The sequence below is a fragment of the Siphateles boraxobius genome, unplaced genomic scaffold (genome assembly GCF_051911475.1).
Source record: "Siphateles boraxobius isolate OS27281-9 unplaced genomic scaffold, OSU_SipBor_1 41, whole genome shotgun sequence".
NCBI classification, from domain to species: Eukaryota; Metazoa; Chordata; class Actinopteri; order Cypriniformes; family Leuciscidae; genus Siphateles; species Siphateles boraxobius.
In genome coordinates this window covers 24,691,360-24,713,424 of record NW_027509042.1, presented here as the reverse complement: position 1 = coordinate 24,713,424, position 22,065 = coordinate 24,691,360, and the positions used below count along the sequence as shown (strand labels likewise).

At 37.3% G+C, this 22,065-nt stretch overlaps 1 protein-coding gene and 1 long non-coding RNA gene across 3 annotated transcripts in view; both read left to right on the top strand.

The window, feature by feature from the left end:
• Positions 1-7,330, top strand: part of rab11fip4b (RAB11 family interacting protein 4 (class II) b) — a 44,463-nt gene extending 37,133 nt beyond the window's left edge. The window contains exons 7-14 of one of the 2 annotated variants that reach the window (XM_077199015.1): positions 495-598; positions 823-963; positions 1,315-1,396; positions 1,732-1,869; positions 2,581-2,739; positions 4,150-4,227; positions 5,015-5,158; positions 5,603-7,330. In XM_077199015.1, coding sequence (XP_077055130.1) covers positions 495-598; positions 823-963; positions 1,315-1,396; positions 1,732-1,869; positions 2,581-2,739; positions 4,150-4,227; positions 5,015-5,158; positions 5,603-5,719 — 963 coding nt within the window. In that variant the 3' untranslated portion in view covers positions 5,720-7,330. The remainder of the gene's footprint in view (positions 1-494; positions 599-822; positions 964-1,314; positions 1,397-1,731; positions 1,870-2,580; positions 2,740-4,149; positions 4,228-5,014; positions 5,159-5,602) is intronic. The other variant, XM_077199016.1, reaches the window with a different exon arrangement.
• An 11,463-nt stretch (positions 7,331-18,793) lies between these two features.
• Positions 18,794-19,900, top strand: LOC143707237 (uncharacterized). Its single transcript, XR_013193122.1, has 3 exons — positions 18,794-18,888; positions 19,066-19,271; positions 19,356-19,900. It is a non-coding gene; the product is annotated as an uncharacterized LOC143707237 (long non-coding RNA).
• The last annotated feature ends 2,165 nt before the right edge of the window (positions 19,901-22,065 follow it).

Sequence of the window (22,065 nt, the reverse complement as noted above, 5' to 3'; positions counted from 1 at the left end):
TAGAAAGACAAGGTAACAAAACATTCTGGGCTTTACTAAAAACCAGAGCCGTTGAAAAACTTCTATGGCTCTGCTAAAATTATACAAAAGCCCAACCCGCCGCCCATGATCATTTTCACCACAGAATGCTATTAAATACAGTATATAACATATAAGTACATAATTCAAGGTCAAGGCAAGTAAAGTTGTTGTGGAAATCGTGGATTATGATGACACGCACAGAGAGAGAGAGAGAGAGAGAGGGAGAGAATTCAGAGTAGAGTTTATTTTCTAAATGTCTACAGGGCCAAATGTGCTAGTTGAAAAACACCTGTTTCTTATATTTTTTTAAAACCGGATCAATACAGGTTTATACACACAAACACTTTCAAAACCTTTAACATGTACTGTTGTTGCAACTCTTTTCATGGTCGTGCTGAAAGTCCTTCAGGCAAGACGGGTTCAGAAGCAGTCACTGATAGTGAGATTTACATTTATTATTGTTTCCTACACAGGTGAGTTACTTGGACAAGAAAGTGACAGAGCTGGAAAATGAGATTCTGATGAATGGGGATGTGAAGTGCAAGCTGAAACAGGAAAACATACAGTTGGTCCACAGGTGAACTGCTACTCAAGGTCCACCCACCCACACAAAGTTCATTTCATTGGAACTATGTTATATGCATATGTATTTGCATACTCGTCTCTTTAAAGAGCAGATTCTTTCCTCTAGCAAAGCGTTCTATGACAATAGTCTTCGCAAAAGATTTGCATTTGCTAAATGCCAAAAGGTCAAAATGGTTCTCAGCAGGTCTGTTAATGATGAGGACTGTGCTTGAACAGGATTCACGAGTTGGAAGAGCAGCTAAAAGACCAGGAGACCAGAGCGGAAAACATGATGGAGGAGGAGATCAGGAGACACAGAGAGGCCTACAGTCGACTGGAGAAAGACAAGAACACACAGATAGAGCTGCTTACAAATCGGTGAGAGACAAAAATAACATTGGAGCACAATGTAAATTTTCGAAAATGGCAGTAAAACGTTGTCTCAAATGATGGAAATTTCCATCAATGGCAATGGAAGAGTAAAACACTCTTCCTTGCAGGTCTTCCAGTATTGGTGTATATTCCAGTATATAGTGCACTTATGAAGCCGTCTCAGATGGTCCTTCATAAGGGTGTTCGAGAGAAAAGCAACACAGTTAAGCCACTGAAGGGAGCATTACATTATATCTAGTGGATGCCTGAGATCTTGATTCACAGAGCTATTGTGCAGTGGACACTTCTAGCATCAGTAGTATGATGGAAGGCTTCTTTTCTTTTTTCTACTGGCAGACTACACTATCTAGAGGAGGAAAATGGAGAGATGGCAATGAATATGAACAGACTAAAATCCCAGACAGATAAACTGGATGAGGTGGGACAGTTTTACCTTCACATATTCTTGACCAATTTTATTTAGGTTGAAGGAAATGTAAATGAGGATGAATGAATGCTAACTGTACTGCTTTATTTAAAAGGTACACAAGTGTTAACAATTTAAATAGTAATATAATATGTTGGTTAGAATTTGACCAGTTTGATCAAAAAGGGTTTGCCAGCTAAATGCCAACTTACTGTTATATCAGATTTATTTTTTATTGTTTTGTTCAGAGAGCTCACAAAAAAATGACATAATAGGGATCTTAAATAAAAAGTAATTGTCCAAATTGACTGTACACCTGTTTAAATGTCCTGTTTGTGTTTGTGAAGGAGAGGCAGCGGATGACAGATAAGCTGGAGGATACGAGTCTGCGGTTGAAGGATGAGATGGATCTGTACAAGAAGATGATGGACAAGCTACGACAGAATAGAAATGAGTTTAAGAAGGAAAAAGATACCATGCAGGAGGTAAGACCATGTTCTAAAATGTGCTTATTTTTTGACACTAGTTAAAACTTACATACTAAATAACCTATTAATGACAAATGTCTTTGTAATAATGATTTGAGAACTATGACCATGCCGTGCAAACATTAGCATTTTTTTTAAAGAATATTTTTCATGTACAAACTGGCAACTTTTGATTTATAGAAATCCCATAGAAACTTATGTAAAGATTGAGATAATGGTGATTTTGCCCACTGGTCACTAAAGTAAATTTAAAGTAAACACTGTAAAAATGGCAGTGATTTAAACAATCGTTTATACAGCAGGTTATTCAGCAAGTTGACAAAAGCTCTTCCTAATCTTTTATGCCATGTGTATATAGTAGCCCAAATATATTTACAGATAGAAAAAGTGGCAGAGCCTTGGCCAGCTTTAGATACCCTCAGGCTTAAACGGTAGTCTAAAAACCAATTAAACTGACTTGTAGCCTATGTGTGCATATTTAGTCTAACACAGAGATACATTTACACAAACTGCATGAAGACTCGGGAGCATATTCTATTGAGGATTGCTAGTATATTGAAATTAATATTTTAATTTAGTTCAGAATTACCATGTCTTATGTCCATAGACTATACAGCAATCCTGTCCTTGACTATATAAAACAGATGTGTTCTCAGTTCAGTAGCTTAGTGCTTCTGAAGTGCTTTTAAAAGTGTATTTTCTGTTCAGCTCATTGAAGACCTTAGGCGAGAGCTGGAGCACCTCCAAGTATACAAGCTGGAGGCAGAACGAATGGGGCGTGTACGCAGATCTTCCATTAGCCTATCAGAATACAGCACCCGAACCCGTGAGAGTGAGTTGGAACTGGAGGTCAAGAGACTAAAACAGGTGAGAGAGATGGAAAGATGGTAACACGATCTCTCAGCATGTATATTTCCTATGGCCTTGACTACAGTAGTCCCACATAGTCAGATCTTTGACAAAATGTAATGAGTACAAATGTTTTCACATAAAAATATGCCTACCATTATAAAAAGACATTTAAGGAATTATTTACTTTTATTTACTTATTTACTATTGTTTCCTCTAGTAAAGGCTGTGAACTTCATTCCCTTTAGGCAGTGTCCACTTTTTGTTTTAAAATTAATAATAAAAAAATAAACTATGGAAGCTTGTTTCCACCACAGAATAAAGAATAAAAAGGGGAATTGCAACTTTTTAACTCCCAAATCGGACTTTTTTCTCACAATTTTGAGATTATATCTTCTTTTTGCAATTGTGAGAAAAAATCAGAACAGCAAGATATACACTTGCAATTGTGAGGAAAAAAGTCAGAATTTGCGAGATATAAACTCATGATTGCTAAAAAAAAAATCTGAATTATGTGAAATCTTGCAATGGCATGTGTCAGAACTGCAACAAAAAAAATTTTGATAGTTGCAATTTCATGTAATAAAGTCATAATGGCAAGAAAAAGTCAGATTTGAGAGTTTATACACACCCGCGGCGCACACACACACACAGAGAGAGAGAGAGAGCAAACAAAGAATTGATTCTTCTTTCGTGTTTCCTTGCGCTTGAACAGATACATACTTGCTGAGACGGATATTTTAATAATTTTGTTCATATTCTCTCGGTTATGTCGTAAATGAACAGCTGAGAAAAAAACTGGATGTTGTGTCATTAAATATTCGGTCCCTGCATTGTCTTCAAGTGACAGCAGCCTAATATTCCTGCTGCTGTCTGCCATTAATGTTAATAAAACAACTAAATGCACCTTTAACAAAGATTCATTTTTATTTTATTTCTACAGTGAACACATTAGTGTTTTCATTTAGGCCTAATTATTACATTTCTGTACCAGCATACTACTGTTAAGACTTTGTATATAGTTTTCATCTATGCTTGTAATTTGTGTATTTGTTCTTATTTTAATACTGACTGTTTATTTCTCTATCACTAGTTCACACTTACATACAATTAGAGGGAGTAAGTTTAATGCATATTTTGGCCGGCTGTCCGGGGGAGGGCTTTGAGCTCCGAATTCGGCCCGAACCCCGATCTGTGACTAACTGTAAATTATCTAAACTGTGAGCTTTGTGATCCGTTGCACCACTAATTGTGAGATATTAGCTTTCAGTGAGATATAATTTTTCAAAATTGTGAGATAAACGTTACAGTTATCGCTTACTTTTTTTCATTTTGTGGCAGAAACAAGCTTCCATAAAAAACAGTGATCCCAAAATGAATTATTTTTCTGTCTCTTATTTCATCTTTTTTTACTGTGTGTATATGCAGAGAAGTGTTTCCAAGGACATGCACTTTGACCTCCAGCAGCTTGTGTCTGCTCGGCCACAACTCTTTCCGAGTCTGATGGTAAACTGTAATTCCTGTGCAGACTTAATATCATCTAATTAACCACTAATATGTTCATTCATAAGAAGTGTATTTTCAGATGATCTGCCAGGCTGCTGGTTTTTTTTCTCACCTAATCTCTCATTTTTCTCACTCTAACATCTAATATAGGGGTTTTTTTTGGTTGTAGATTTTGTAGCTCCATGATGCTGTCAAAAGAAGAGGATAACTAGACACTATATCACAAAAGTTCTGTTGTACTGAATATCAGTAAATCACTGGGCATGTTGCTCAAAGTTTTCTGTTTTCAAACCACTCTAAATTTCCAGCTCCCCATTGATGCTCCAACCTTAAAAAAAAACTAAAAAAAACACTCATCACCCATGCAAAATCACACATCTCTGTTTAGGTACTCTGGAGTGATATAAATTGCTATTATACTTAATACGAGCACTCTTAAACACTGCTTGGCCAATCAAAATGGAGGGCTGGAACTATTTGTGCTATTAACTAATATAGCCAATGCTGTTGCATCATTGTGAAAATAAAGATTTCGTAGCATTACATTTGGTTTATGTCTGGTTTAAGAATGTGATCTGAAAGTTCTTCCAATCTACATTCATTGTGTGATCATCTCAATCCAGATTCTTCATATACAGATTAGTGCTTTCTGTTTGCCAGCAGAAGCTGGTCTAACCAACTTCTCTTGTTTCAGTCAGGACTAGTCCACAATAAAAAAAGAAAAGCAAGATAACTCTTGGACCATCTTTCTGGGGTAATTTTAACTCTATCCTCTTTTCTATCACAGGAGAACCAAAAACTAAGAGAACAGAATGAAGATCTAAATGGTCAGCTTCTCAGTCTGAGCCTCCATGAAGCCAAAAACCTGTTTGCCACTCAGACAAAAGCGCAGTCTCTGGCAATGGAGATTGATCATGCCTCCCGTGACCAGGTAAGAGATGTGCTTGACCTTGATCTGCTGATAAAAGTCAAACAAGAGGAACTTAATGTGTACGTCTGAGCAAGAGAACAATATAAGGCATTTTTGTTATTGTTGTTTTCTAGATCATTCTCTAAAAAGGACGTCTAGTCCAATATACTGTAAACAATTGAAATACATTTTGTCAGAATAGTTGACCTCAAAAGGAACATTGTAATTTACTCACCCTCATGTCATTCTGAATGACTTTGAGGAACACAAAAGGAGAAATAAAGTAGAATTTGTGGAACAAACTTTTTTTTTTTAAACCATACCTTAGCTTTGTGCGATGAACACAAGCCCTCCTCAGTTTTTTTCAACATTTGGTGTTTTTCAAACTTTTTAATTTGAAGTTTATAATTAATTGACAGTTTTTGATGACCTGTCAAATCAACCTATAACTTTTGATTCCCACAGTTGATGGAAGCCCTAAAAGAACAAGAGGAGATCAACTTCCGTCTCAGGAAATACATGGACAAGATCATTTTATCCATTCTGGACCACAACCCATCTATTCTGGAAATCAAAACCTAAAAGCCTGTCATAATCTGTTTAGAAACTTAACAGAGGACCTAGAGCTTCCCCTGAGGTCGCACTGAACCTCAAATGACGTGTGCCTCTGAATGCACAGTAACTACAATGTGCTGGTGTTTTGTGCACCTATCTCATGTTACAAAAATCTAAAATATACTGGTGAAATATGCACCATGCACATTTAAAGGGCATTTTTTGCTGCTCAGTACAACACAAGGGCGTTTTCACTGGAATGGCATTATACTGTAGGTACTGAATTGCAACTACTAATATGTGAATATTTTAGCACTGGGGGTTCACGCAGTGCATTGTGTTATATGGATGATTGATGCTTGCTGAGTTTGCACTGGAATCTGATGAGAAAGGGTTTATTGATGAAAAAGAAAAACATTCGATGGCCGTCAGAGATTGTCCATTCAGAGTTGCGATATATGATGAGGAAAGAGATTTTTGTAGGTGCATATGAAAGGATTTTGTTGTATGGCGTCTGAAGGAAAGGTAAGGAGAGACAAATGAGAAGAATAAAGGAGAGGTAATCGGAGCTGGAACTGGAACTTGATAACACTGCCTGTTGTAAAAGAAATCCATTTTGGACGAGGGGAATGCTCTAGTCAGTGTTTGCAATGTAAGTTTGAGATGTTTATTCTGACATTAAGCTGTATGTACTTCAAAAAAGAGTCAAAATGCAGGAGGCTGAATGTAAACTGTCAATGTGAATGTATGTTCCAAACAAGTAGTATTTCAGGTTATTTACAGGCTTTAGCATAATAGTTTAAGACCTGTCTGTTCCTCAGCTGAATTATGTTCTTAATGGCCTTAAAAGGAACTTGCACTTGTTCTTTCAAAACTAAAATATTTATTAATTTCAGATGCACCTGAAAATGCATCAATTTCTATAATCTGCAAATGCGATAGGTAATATTATGTGTTGATTTAGGCCTATATTTTTGGGTATATTAAGCAATCCTGAAAATGTTATTGTGCACATTTTCTCATCATGTCTCCCTTTTCACTCAGCAGTAGACTTGAGTAGACCTATTTTTTATCAATCACATTAAATAATTATTAAGCTACATTACACTTTATACTTGCTATGTGTGGGATTTTAGCAACTTGTAAATTATGTAAAAAAAAAAAAAACTTTTTTACTCAGTGCCATTCATTGCTTTTACATTATCTCTAATTTTATTTTGTAAATACTTTAGGCGTGGAAACCATGACTACTTTCTGATTACTATTTCTCATTCTCTTTATATTTATAAATGAGGTGCTGGAAAAAAGGCAGTATTAGGTTTGCTTTATAAGACAGCATACTGGGTCAATGACTCATGATGTCACAACATTCTGAATGGAAACACACACACACACTTTAATCCAGAAAGGGTTCGGTTCACTTGCACAAAATGTATACTCAGTTGAATAATAGACTGGTCTGAAATGCCTTAGTGATACTTATGACTGTAATGAGCTTATTTCTGTTTCAGGTGTCTATTAGTCTCCATGATCAAGATGTGCATACAGACTTTTTAGTTTTGCATGCCAGGAGTTACTGAACTGTAACATGAGAAATTAACAGGCTGATATTTTAAAATAAAGCAATATAGAATTCCATTTGTGACTGAAAGGGTTTGGTATACAGTGCATGTAGCATGACCCTGTATTCAAGACTGGTGCAAAAAGAATTAGCAGACAATAAGAGAGGTTCATATAATATGGAAATTTATGAATCTCATAAGTGGTGAACATGTAAAGAAAACGAGATACTGGTGAGATCATGCTCATGATCCAATATAGCCTATATTATATTCCAATAAAAACTCATTACAAATAAGGAAAAGCAACGGATTAAAAAACAGGTGTTATAATATATAGTAAACATTCAATATTTAGGATGGTAAAATGAATATGAGAAAGTTACTTGATTATTGCACATTCGCACTAGTTTTACCGGAGTGAAAACTGGACCAGATTGAACGCTTGCATGGGCATCTTTTTTTTTATTGAGAAAAAAGACAAATTTACATACCTAATAGCATTGTACAAACAATATTAACAATTTACAATTCTCAAAAGTCAGACGCAGTCGCAAATAAGTAACAGCAATGTAGTTTCTCATACAGTATATTTGTTGTTGCATTTATAATTTATAATAGATAATTCACCCAGACGAGGACATGGGAGAGAGAATGTCACAGAGTAGTGTGAAAGAATCCCTTTTACCAATAATACCATGTTTTTTGGTATGGCATTTATAACTGTATAAAAGTCGTTAGGATGACATACAAATCCATGTTTTAAACAAAAATCATTGTAATTGAGAACATTAACATAGTTGTCCATCATGTCCAAAACGGGGAAAAATTGTAACAACTGAGACAAATCAGACACAATTATTTGTTTTAGGTAACAAATAATATTTAAAACTCACTCTGGGATCTGTGGTCCCATCCCCCGACAAGGGCAAGAAGGATCTTTGGTTACCATGACTATGATCAGAAAGTTGGTTTTATTGCTGTTATAAAATGTGATCCAGACAGAAACAGACTTGAAAACAAACTTTGCTGCATTAATCATAGACGAACGGATCTATAAATGAACCTGCTCCCCAGAAAAATTGTGTGAATGATTTACTGTTTTGTGTAGTGTCTTTTAATTCTATTAATTTTTATTTTTTAATTGTGGATTATTTTGATAAGAACCAACTGTCAATGTAACCTCACCTACATACAATATTTGGTCTCTATAACTTGGTACTTTGAAGATCGAAATGGCTGTGTACATGATATGTCGATAACAACAACATATTAGTATTACCAGAATCTTTCATAGTTTCTTCATCGGCTACCACCCCTCCAGCGTGCACATGCTAATGAGCACCCTTGAAACAAAGAGCCATAAACCAAATTCTCCCACCTGGAACTTCCACCTTTCTTATTGGCCGAGCCAACCCTGAGAGGTGGGACCTTGCTCAGGCTTTATATTGCATCTACACCCAACATTTCCTCTCTTGACTTCTCGGTACATTCACGGTGTTGTGCTGGCCTGCGTGGCCTCAGCAGGCCCCAGGGCAGCAAGCCTTGACTCACAACCGGCCATGTGCTCATTCAGGAGAGAGAGGACTCTCTCAACCACAAAAGAATCCAGGACAACCTCAGCAGTTTGGCACAACGTCTTCATTCAATGCAGAAGAAGTCCATCGCAACTCCTACCATTGGCTCTCTTATTCCCCTCTTCCTCAGCCCTTCACTGCTGCTTCTTCGGGTTGATGCCTGCATGGACCCCCCAACGGGGCACTTGGGCCACAGCAGGCCACAGCCTTCTAGGCCTTCACTTACCCAACAGAGTCGAACTAACCACGCAAGTTCATCATACCTTCTTCATCCAACGGAGAAGAAAACAATTTTATCTATCAAGATAGCAAGCATTTCTAAATAAAAATGGGGAAATGTTACATCCTTGTCTTATTCCTCGTGGAATGTTGAATCTTTAGGATGTTCCAAATGAAAGTGAGATAGAGCTATTGTTATAGTGATAAGAAATAAATTTACTGCCAAAACCAAATTTTTCGAAGAGGTTAAAAATGAAATTGTGTTCGATCATGTCAAATGCTTTTCTAAAATCTAAATAAAGAATATAACCGTCATCCTCAATCCATTCTCGGTAAACTAAAATGTCTTGGATTAATCTGTTATTATGTATTGATCTGCCTTTTATGAAACCAGACTGTGATTCGCTAATTGTTTGATTTAAGTTTTTCTTGAGTCTATATTAAAATTTATGAGCAAATATTTTATAATCACAGTTGAGTAGAGTGATTAGAGTGACACAGTTGAGTAGAGTGAGTAGGGTGAAAGTTATCTGCGTCTTTACCTGGTTTGGGAATGAGAGTAATTAAACCTTGTTTCATAGTCACAGTGAATTATTTTGGATACATTCGAGAAAGGCTTAAAGCTAGGGTATACGATTTCAAAGTTTGTTCATTATTAATATCCTCGTTTAGATGCTGGTTATGGTTATATAGTACAATCCTAACAATATGAATAGAAAAAAGAATGAAAAAAATCCATTCACTCTATTGGCTGTACAGCCGCAAAAAAGTTGACCAATGTAAGCTGTCCGGCCGGACAGCTTACATTGGTCAACTGCTCTCATCCAATTACCAGCTCCACTTGAAACTCCGCCTGGCGCTCGCGTCTCCACCCCACCGCACCCGCCCCCCTCCTGCGGCATGAAATTGTGCATGTAAGCAGCTGACAGTCTATTGCTGTAAAGAGGGAGATTGCACTAAAAGGTCTTATTTTCTACATGGGAGAAGCAGTGGAGGACCTCATCAAGGATTTCCTGGTAAGACAAGATTCATTTAGCGATGCGAAAATTCTAGCTAAGGCGGTCAACTTCAAAATTAGCTATCAGACTATGTTCAAATATATGTCTGAAAACCGTCTGTAAGCAAAGTTCAAATAGAGATACCATACCTTTCCACTAAAACCAGAGTCCCTTGCGCTGGTAAGTTTGTTATATTTATATTTCAAAAATGAATTGGAGTACAAACATAATTTTATAATTAGTTAGAAGTAGATGCTAATTATACAATTTTGTGCATTTGTGTTTGCATTCTATTTGGTTTGAGTTATTTTTTTGTTATCCAAATAAAAAATAGCATCTGAATATCGTCTAATAGTTTGGGCTCTGTTGTTAACCTTTATTCTGCGGGGAAACCCAACCTGTATCGATTCCTTATTCTTTCTTTCTCTTTTTTTTTCTTCCTAAATTCTTTTCCAGGTATCAGAAAAGAAAGAGGCTGAACAATTTCTTCAGCAAGAAGCCATGTCAATCTTTGTCATCAGAGATGCACAAGGTGTACCTACAAACATTGGCATCATTCTAATCTAGAGGGACAAGAGGTTCTGAGCGGCTTGCCCTGTCGCAAATGCTGTTGCCATTCTCCTGAGCCTTCGTTATGCCTTCAATCTGGAATATCCCAAGACATTGAAACTGACATTTGAATATATCAAGAAATTCAGTATTATAGCGGTGTATAGCAACAACTCTGTACTTCCATTCCGATGTCTGACACGATGTGTTGTTTTTTTACAGTTGGATATCATTTGTAGCAGAGATAGTGAAATACTTATCACAGCTGCATTTCTGGTAGTGTTGAAACTGAGAAATTCTTGCATTTCCCTAATTCACTGCATTGTTCTCGGTTAAAGCTGATAAGGCTGTTGTTTTCTAAGGTCAATGTTTGCCAGCCCTTGAAGTTAAAATATGACACTTGAGCACTGCAATTGTGAATGTGTGGAAATAAGTTAATAAATCTTTATGCAATGTAAATAATTTGTCTTTTTTTATTTATTAGATTTTGGATCAGATCAAATATTAAGCAATGTCCCTTGATGGGAAACGTGTTTTATTAAATCCATATCTTTTTGTTTGTTTAAAATTAATAATTTCTATTAACCTTTATTTTTAAAAATGATACATAATTGTTTAATTAAATCTATATATGTTTGATTGGAGAAAATAAATAATTTCTAATACATATTTCTTAAATGAGAAGTTTATTTGTTTTGATTAAATCTATATATTTTTGTTTAGATCAAAAAAAGGAATTTAAATTAATTGACTTTCTTCAACATGAAAAATTTACTTTGTACCAAGTTATATAAAATAGTTTTCATAGACATAGAAAATATTGGTTAGGGTAAGTTATTTATTTTTCATTGGATCAAGTAATAAAATATAGATGTGAACCATTACCCTAAAATTTTTTAATTGGATGAATGAAAATATTTTTTCAGTGTAGAGGAACGAGCAGAGATAAAAAAAAAAATTGTGAAGAACGCCGAACTTTGAGAAGGAAAAATATAGGGTCCACCATTGACCGTTGGAGGAAGCTTCAGGGAGATCTGGGACTGAAGACCGACGTTGACACGGCTGACTTTTTGTTGAGCAGGTAAACATTTATTTATACTTTTATGGTGTGACGTGTTACATAAATAGCTTTTTATCAGTTTGACAACTTGCTCATGCTGCCGGTCGGCATTGGAATGTTAGCCGTTTAGCATCGCGATCGCCTATCACGGGTCAAAGTAATTATATTTCTTGAAGTCCTTGACACAGCATACATCTCAGTTCCCATGTTTACTACCGGTGATCACACATCACAGCTTGACTGAGTGAGGTTGTTCAATTCGTTTCCCGGTGGGAGGGATCAGGTAGCACAGAGGGGAGGGGTGTGTGTGTGGAGGGGTGGGATGAGTTTTTTAAAACTTCCCTAACGTCTCACTGTACGTTCACACCGCCGCCGGCGAGAGCGGCAAAATTAGCTCTCGCCGCCCTGCCAGCGACGCCGTGGAAAGATTCGTGGACGCTCTGATGCTCTGACGTAGATCGAACGCGTGGTCTTTTTTACAACTGTATTTAAAGGGGCCACAAAGCAAACAAAGCATGTCGATCGTTATTTTTGCAGAAAATTGATCGATGGAAAAAACTTAACAATTATAGTGACATGTTTGCTAATGAAATAAACAAATTAAAAGCCATTTGTGTGGTGTGGCTTTTGTGTTCATGGTTAAGTGCTATTATAATTTGCATTCCCGCTGAAAAACAAGCATTCTAGCGCGAAAATATTGCCTATAAATACTAGTGTTGCGAGCCTTATCAAATTCAAATGATCAACCTCCGCAATTTTGCTTGGGAACTAATGTGGTCGGAACCAAAGTTTACAGGACTGCGTTCTCTGGACTCCTCTCAAACGGAGCACCTCTATATTCCGATTGGTTGCCGCCGAACCGCGTCATTGCTTATTACCATGAAGTTGACCTGACTTCAACTCTCCTCGCCGCTCTCACCGTCCAAGACGCGCCGCGCCGCTCTCGCCGGAGCTCGCCGCCGGCTCTCATTGACAATGAATGACTTCCGGCCACTTTGACGTTCTCGCCGGCGGCGGTGTGAACGCACAGTTAGGCTTTCTCGACCGATTTTTAACATCTTATACCTCTATTTAAATAGCATCAATTAAATTTCTATTTAAAGCAAATTTCAAAACACTGCTTCTTGAAGATTCAAAGCCTTTACGAATCTTTTGTTCCGAATCAATGGTTCGGAGCATGTATATATCTATGGCGTGTATCAAACTGCCAGAGTCACGTGATTTCAGTAAACGAGGCTTCATTACGTCATAACTGTTTCGAAACACTTCGAAATTTCAATGGTTCACCGCTGGGAGTCTCTGTCGCTGTCGAATCTCTGTCAACCCATGAATCATGAGGAGTCACTGAGAACCAATGAACAAGTGTCTGTGGGTTTTACCTGATCTCTGATCAGTTTTATTCATTTTTAGACATTTTAATTAGACATTAGTATAATTAAAATGAGGTAGCTAATAGTTGGCCTGTTTAGCTGAGCCATTCATAGGACAAACAAAAAAAACCCTGACAACTGATAAAATAACACGTTTACACATGATACTCTTATTAGATGATTAGATAATTGCATGTGAAAGATTTTACTGTTAGTAAAATTGCAATATATTGTAAAAGGTGTTTTTATGCATGTTTGGCCTGGGGTTTTGTTGCATTTACAGTGTTCTGACCACTAGGGGTCACCGTGGAGACGGGTGTCGGATTGTGTTTCGAAGCCTCGGCACAATATGGCACATTTGATTCAACTGATTCAGTGTTTCACGAAGCCTCGATCTGCCCACCACTAGTTATTAGTATCTGTCCCTATCTAAATAAACTTACTTACTTTATATGTATGTATGTGCGAATAAGATCGGCCCTTTGGCCATATGGGGTGCCTTGGGACTCCATTTACCCATTGCGCATATTAATTCTTCCTTCTGAGAGATCTCCCTTTTCTGTTTCGGTTATTTATCTGTATATTCTTGATCATTCATACAAACCCTTATCTATTACAACTGTTTGGGCCAAGGATTTTAATGAAGATATGCATGTTTTATTTTCGGATCATATGGAAGATGTTAAAGCTGTCTTCAAAGAACGCCAATCATCAAATGATACACTGGAAATTACTACATAGGGTTTACTTGACCCCTATGAAACGTTTTCTATATGAATCTATCCTCCTCTCCCAAGTGTAATCTTTGTTCTCAAGGATCGGCATATAGTTGCACTTCTTTTTGGGACTGTCCCTCTCTCTAACCTTTTTGGACCCAGCTCTCACAGGACTTATCATATCTGTTGGACACTGATATTTGTTTGACCCCACGCCAATTTTTATTTTTTACGATTTTTGGGACCTTACCCTATCCATTCAACAAAGATATTTACTGTTAGCCGCTCTCAAAGTTAGTTAACCGCTGGAATCCCCTCACACAACGGACAGACGAACAGTGTCTTGGACATTATATCGATGGAACTCTCAACATCTCGTATGCATGGATCCAATGTAAAGACTGAATTTATGGCATGCTGCTTTTGATATTGTGTGAACTTTTTATTATATTATTATTATTATTTTATGTCTATTCTAATAAAATATTCTGTGTTTGTATTTTATTTTTATTTTCTTGAAGTCTACCAGGGGTGGGATGGGTTCCAGATTTGTATAGTTGCTTTTTGATTTGTATTTTTGTATTCCTTGACCTTAAAAAAGAAAACTCAATAAACAGTTGTTAACAAAAAAAAGAAAAAAGACTGAGAACATTTAACTGATAAAAAAATAAATAAAATTGAATATGTGAGCCTGCATAAGCATTATCATCCTGTCATTGTTGATTACGAGCAATATTTTGACAGGAAAGAGGACGAGGCCGTGATGGTGATATACTAGTTCATCACAGTAGGCTACATTTTGACAGGGATGGTTGGCACAAACAGGGTTAATTTCTGGTTTGGGTCAGAAAAAATGTAATGTAGCCTGTGTGCGTTTTCACTCAGTGATTGTAGCAAGACATTATAACATCTACATTTGGTAAGGTGATGAGGACATATAATTTAAAAAAAATAATAATAAATAAAATAAAAGTCTGCATGAATTTCCATAATTTGCCATATCCTATTAACATCAAGTCATAACTGTTTTCATTTTCACTCTGTGACTATCAAGACATTAAAACTTCTACATTTGGTAAGGTGAGGACAACTAATTAATTTTGAGGTATCAAAACAAAAATGGCTCCTGTCAACAAAAATGAGAGGAAAAACAACAACTAATAGCTTATGTGAAGTCAAAATTTGGCATGTCCTATTGACATAATTGTGCATTAGTTAAAGGTACACCTTGGCCTGTGGCCGGCTGCATAAACAGATTAGACTAGTCATCTCCTTTTTTTCAAGGCTAATAACCTTTTTAAGTCAGTTACATAGGTCTAATTTGAATCTGAAACGTATAAGACTGATTAGCCCTAACTAATTACTTGTTCGTCCGACGAGTTCTTAAGACACAGTCTTAAATTAGTGGCTGTTTATGCAACTATCCCCTGTTTCACCGACAAGGTTTAAGCCTAGTCCCAGACTAAAATGCATGTTTGAGTCGTTTTAACTGCAAGTAACTTGCACTGACATAGTTTAAAGGACAAGTTCGGTATTTTACACTTAAAGCCCTGTTTTAAGATCGTTTCTGATGAAATCGAACGGTTAAGATTGAAATTTGGACAAATGCTGCTGTCCCGAGAATTTTCGGCTTCTGTGTTAGCACCCCCCACCTCCACAATGGTTTCATAGGGGCACTGGAAGAATCATTCATTAAACGCATTAAACTTTAGTTTACTAAGACGTGAAACTCACTGAGTGGTCTGGGGTGTTCACAGATATGCTCACACAAAAATCGCTGCAAAAGATGCTTTCCAACAGGTGTTTTACCATTCGTTGTAAAACTGTGGACCTATTTTTCCAAACGCCTCACAACCGGACATTCTTCCGTTGTGAGCTTGAATAATAGACACTCCAGCCCAGTTGGTGGAGATAATGCACCTTTGCCAATGTTTGGATAGCATAGCCTACGATACCGCGACTGCATAAGACTACAGAAAGAATACAAACAACCCCATTTCCGTTTCCGTCGGCGGAGTAATAACGTACAGAACATCCAATACAAGTCAATGGAGTTGGACAAAAACTACGATAAAACCTGTTGGAAAGGTCTTTTCCAACGATTTTTGTGTAAGTGTGAACACCCCAGACCACTCGGTGAGTTTCACGTCTTTGTAAACTAAAGTTTAATGCGTTTTATGAATGATTCTTCCAGTGCCCCTATGAAACCATTGTGGAGGTTGGGGGTGCTAACACAGAAACCAAAAATTCTCGGCTGTAGCGCGGTGACGTCACGTATCCACGTCACGTATATGTTACCACACATGCGCAAAGTATGACTAGTCATATAATGCGCACGCGCAGTTTGTTTCAATCACTTCCGGCGATAGATTCGATGGCAGTAAGTCAATAAGCTTTATTTATGCAGTTTTAACAATTGTGCTTTTGTGTTAACGGCTTTTAATTGTAAGAGATGCCATAGAGCATCAATGTTTTAGATTCAAAAAAAATGTATGACATGTTTTATGATATAAGTTTGCTTTAAAAATTACAGGGTTTCAGCGAGTCTTAAAATGATATGTAAAAGTCTTAATTCGCCTTTAAACAGATTAAGCCTTGAAAGATGTCTTCAAATAGAGCAGAAAGACTTACATTAATGAAGTCATGTAGTTGATTTTTGCATGCATTGCAAAAGAAATGCTGTTCCTCAGTATCAAATCATACTATTAAAGTTACATTCCTGAATGTAGTGTATGTACTGTAAGTTATGTTAAATAAATTATATAGTTGAACATTGTATTTTGTTAAAATAAAACTAATTGTGATTCTCCTTAGTTTTTTTTAGTTTTTTTATATATATATCATTTAGAGAGTATATTAATGTATTGACTTGAGTTCCCTGCAATTTATTCAATTCATTTTCTTTACTCTTAAAAAGGTGTTTGAGACCTGGGTCTACAAATCAAGGTAGTTTGACAGTTGTCACTGTGCTGTCTGTGCAATCTATCCATCTATCTTTCTGTTCTTCCTATCTATCTGTCTGTCTATCCATCTATCTCAAAACTTTCAGCTTGAAAACTACTTCAAGCTTTTAAAACTATTTCAAACTTTCAGGCTAGGCTTTCTCAAGCCAACCTAAAGTTTGTTTTGACAAACTTTTTTTAAACTACTTTATGTTGTTCATAAACACAGTAAGTCTCTTAGGTACTTTACTACCAACAAATCCAATAACACTCAAACATATCTTTGTCTAACATCTTTGTGTAATATGTTTAAAATATTTTAAAAAGAAATTCCTATGACTCAGTACTATGTTAATGCCTTTTTTCAAAATGATTCAATATTGTTTGTTCTGTATTTTATCTAAATTAGGTGTTGTGAACTGGAGTGCATTTTCCAGACAATATAAGCAAGTGTTCCGGGTGCCGTACTCGATGACTCGACTGCTTGCACTGGACTGAAATATACAAGGACTGCCCACCTGGGTCTGTGGTGATGGCAGAAGAGGAGTCCTGTGTGGATTTTATTCCCATAAGGAGGTTGAGGGCTATTGGTCAGTTGTTCTTTCCATGAAGGAGGGGAATTTCAAGCAGAGTTGTTTGTTTGTTTGTGTGTGTGTGTGTGTGTGTGTGTGTGTGTGTGTGTGTGTGTGTGTGTGTGTGTGTGTGTGTGTGTGTGCGCGCGCGCGCATAATTTCTTTTACACAATTATCATCTTTGTTTTGAAATAAAGGTTATCACTGTTATGAGTTTGGTTTTTTGAGTTGGCAGAAACGGGTTGGTGCTTGCTACTCGGAGCTGCGACCGCGAATGCCCAGAGCTCCCACGCAGCTAAACCGGCAGCTATGGGGGCATGGACATAAAGAGCGTTTTTGAGCCTCTTAACAGACACAAAATGCAATTAAAATGTCTGCCCAACATGAACAGGGACCCTACATGTGAACAAGATGCGTTTAGCAACTTAGCCATTGTTTCAACTCACCTAAATAGTCTTTTAGACGGCAGGCTGCAGTCTCGCGCTGCAGTCCCGTGCTGTAGCCGGAAAAGGTAAACAATGTCCAGGTGGGAGGAGCGTTGATCATGTGCGACGAGTTAAGATCAGAGTTGCTTACAAGTGAAGAAGAAATGGTTCGTGTTTGTGCCTTTCCGAATTGTGGCAACAGAATGCGAAAATATAAGAGCTTAAATTTTCATCGTCTTCCTTTTCATGACCTCGAGATTCTGCAGTTGTGGCTAGTTGTACTTCAACTTGATGTGCAAACTCCCGTAGAAGTACTACGCTCTAAAGATTACTGCATTTCGCTGCAAAAAAGTCAAGTCATATGGTCAATATATATATATATATATATATATATATATATATATATATATATATATATATATATATATATATATATATATATATGTCATCTTTGGCTAGAATATCATATATATATATATATATATATATATATATATATATATATATATATATATATATATATGATATTCTAGCCAAAGATGACATCCTACTGCTTATAACAAATTCACAACAATTCTTAAGAGATATAACCAGTTTAGATGGAAAGGATCTGAAGCTGACTGACTAGCTGAAGACTGTAGCTAAACCCAGACAGGGTAGGCTAACGTTACTTCCTTGAAAATAAAATAGCACAGCACTATACAACAACCCATAATGAAATGACAATAGATAATGATGTACAATGACCTGTAAGAGAGCTCAGCTTCCTATAGCAAATTATCTGTTAAAATTTATCAAAAAAATAACTCACCTGTTGAGAGTAATAAAGCGCCATCGCGCATCGTTTTTACAAAATTTAAAAATCCCTCAGTTCTCCCCATCTACGAAAAACCAAGTCAGTCAATGTTGATTCTAATTTTACTGTGAGCTCTGTCGCATTCTCTTTTCGCCAGCAGACTCTCTGCACTGGGTTTTTAAAAAAGGGTTTGAGGTTTAGTGCTTCATGTCAACCTTCTTGCTGGTTGACATCTAAACTATACCACTCCCACACACCATACACGCGTACAAAGTGGCCGGAGCAACTTTTCTCTATTTACGGATATGACGACACACACACGGGCGAGTGACGCATGTACGCAATTTTCTGTGAAACCATTCCGACGGGTCTAAGATATTGCACTTATAATAGGCTTACCATAGTGAATCAGGGTAAGATTGTGGAAGAGTAAGCGAAAATTGTATTTAAACTGGAAACCATAATCTTAAATACAAGGATTTTGTTTTAACTGTTTGTGATGGCATGGTCATAGCCCAGAAATGTATCCAAAAGTATCAGAATGGAATGTTCACGTGTTGTTTGCTTTTCACACGTTTTTATCATTCTAGTATCTGGAGGGAGAGCATATCTCTCTGTGAAGAAGAATAAATGCACCCAAACAAGTGGAGACAAAGAAGAGTAAAGAAAACATTTCCTCGGATGGGTAACCGGAGCATCAAGCCACAGCCACAGCCCCCTAGTCAGGAAGAGGACTGGGAAAAGGAGTTAGAGGAGATTTCACAACGCATAGAGAATCAGAATCAGCCTCCTTATGGTAATTTCATGTACAAATAATGTTTTATAGAATCTCTGTTTCATATATTTTGTAATAAGCTATTTGTCTGTATGTCTACCACAGATCCTGGAGATGACTTGATTACAGAAGAGAAGGAGATGTTTCATTGTAACGCCCAGAATGGCCCAAGCTCAAACCAGGGACACTACAGCCCAGCAGTTCACCACATTAAACCTGTCAAATGGGTCCGCATTGTTTATACCGTAGTAGCCGACCAGTTTGCTGATGTCGAAGTATAAGTATGTTAGCTCTTTGTTAAAAAATATATGTGAAATTAGTTGGTTTATAAACTACTGAGCTCAGGCCAGTGTTGTTTTAAGTAATTTTGTTGTTTTGAATGACCTCTCAGTATTTAACGTTAATTTATATATAGATATGTTGAACAAATCATTGCTGAGCATTACTTTTTGCCAATTTGTTTCATTCATGCCAGTTGAAGCATATTTGTTTTAATCTTAGTCTAAGCACAATTTTGAATTTCATTACAGTACATCTATAAAATAGTGCATTAAAATGTTAAGGTTCGTTAAAACAAAGTAACCAGAAGGGATTGTGTTCTTGTTTAGTGTTAAAAAAACATTAAAGAATGATTTGAATTGAACTGAAAATTAGATTTTTTGTACAATTTGTGCTATGTCATTTCACAGGAGTGTCCACTAGGTGGCAATATAGACTCAATCTTTAGGATAGATTTGTCCTTGAATTATAGTTTTTCTGAATTGCTAAAACACTAAACCCCATTCTCTGAACCAAATTCTTAATAGCCTAAAGCAATTTGTCGAATAAATCACTCTTTCTGCAAAACATTAAACAAGTTCAGGTAGTTAAAACACTGTTTGCAAATCTCATGAACTCTTTTTGCAAAACTCTAAACACATTTTCACTCACTAAAACAAATTTTGCACTGTGATGCACTTTTGTTTCGAAACCCCAAACACAGGCAGGCAAAAGTTAAACACAATACAACACAGTTGTCATCGTTTACACACAATGACTCAAAATAGTTCACACTTGTTTCTAATGATGTGATCAAACAAAATGTAAATAATACAAGTCAGTTCAGAGTGCCAAAACTGACTCAAAATGTTGCACTGAATGTTGATACCAACAATGGATGGAAACAATATACAGTTTTTCTCAATTGCTAAAACACATTTTTTGAAACCATCACTCACTTTCTCAAAACCTTGAACATAAAACCAAATTTTAAAACCACATTCACAGAACCTCTGACTCTTTTGGTAAAATCAAACAATTGCCTCAAAACCTTTTTATCTGTGCTCAAAATCAAACAATGCTTTCAGATCATACACACAGTGAGTCAAAATTATATATTATATATTCACCACGTGCATACTGGGAAAATACAGTGACCCAACTGCAGAATCAAAGGGAAAAACCCTATAGCAGATCCAGCCTTGACAACATTCTCCACACCTTGCTCTTCCTCGTCCTCTTCCTCCTTTTTCACCACCTCTTTTACACAGCTCTTCCTCCTCTCCCTCTTATATTGTTTCCATCTATTGTTAGTATCAACCTTTTGAGTCAATTTTGGCACTCTGAACTGACTTGTATTATGTACAGGTTTGGACACATTATTAGAGATAAGTGTGAACCATTTTGAGTCATTGTGTGTAAACGATGACAACTGTGTTGTAGTTGTGTTTAACTTTTTCCTGCCTGTGTTTAGGGTTTTGAATCAAAAGTGCATCACAGTGCAAAATATGTTTTAGTGAGTGAAAATGTGTTTAGAGTTTTGAAAAAAGAGTGCATGAGATTTGCAAACAGTGTTTTAACTATCTGAACTTGTTTAATGTTTTACAGCTAGAGTGATTTATTCAACAAATTGGTTTAGACTATTGAGAATTTTGTTCAGAGAATGGGGTTTAGTGTTTTAGCAATTCAGAAAAACGTACTTGGTTACTAACGTAACCTCTGTTCTCTCTAGAAGAGGGAACGAGTACTGCGTCATATCTTACGCTATGGGTAAAACCTCTTTTCTGACACATGGATTGGCTCGAATGGGGCACCTTTCATGGCTTCCAAAACCGTAGAATGGTCCCACATGGGGACTGAAGGAGGTCTGGGAGGATTCAGCCTCCTAGCTCCTTTGAGGAATCGTACGACCAGATCGTTCCTCCCCAGTGACTGGCCAGACGCCGGTTTAGTAAACGCTGCTACGGCCGCCACATAAACTTTGAGCGTGGATGGGGTTCTGCCCTTATCTAGTAGCTCTTGAAGGAAGGAGAGAACTTCTGTAACCCCACAGTCTGGGGCTGAAAAGCCTTTGCAACAACCAGAAAACACAGACCATTTTGAGAAGTAGAGTCGTCTAGTGGACGTTGCTCTAGCCTGCGTGATCATGTTTAACACTCCCTCCGGGAGGTTAGCAGGTACCCGTTGATGGCCCATGCATGTAGGGACCATAGTTCCGGGCGAGGATGCCAAATCAAGCCCTTGGCCTGAGAGAGGAGGTCTTTCCTCATCGGTATTGGCCACGGGGCAGTGCTGGTCAGCTGCATCAGGACTGGGAACCAAGCCTGGTTCGTCCAGAGCGGAACCACAAGCAGCACTAAGCATCCGTTCTCCCTGATTCGTTCCAACACCTGAGGCAGGAGCGAGACGGGCGTAAACGCATAGAGAGGGCAGTGGGGCCATACGTGGGGCAGTGCATCCCTGCTTTTGGAGAAAAACTTCGGACAGTGAGCGTTTTCTTGGGACGCGAACAGGTCCACCTGCGCTCTGCCGAATGTCTCCCACAGCAGTCGGATCG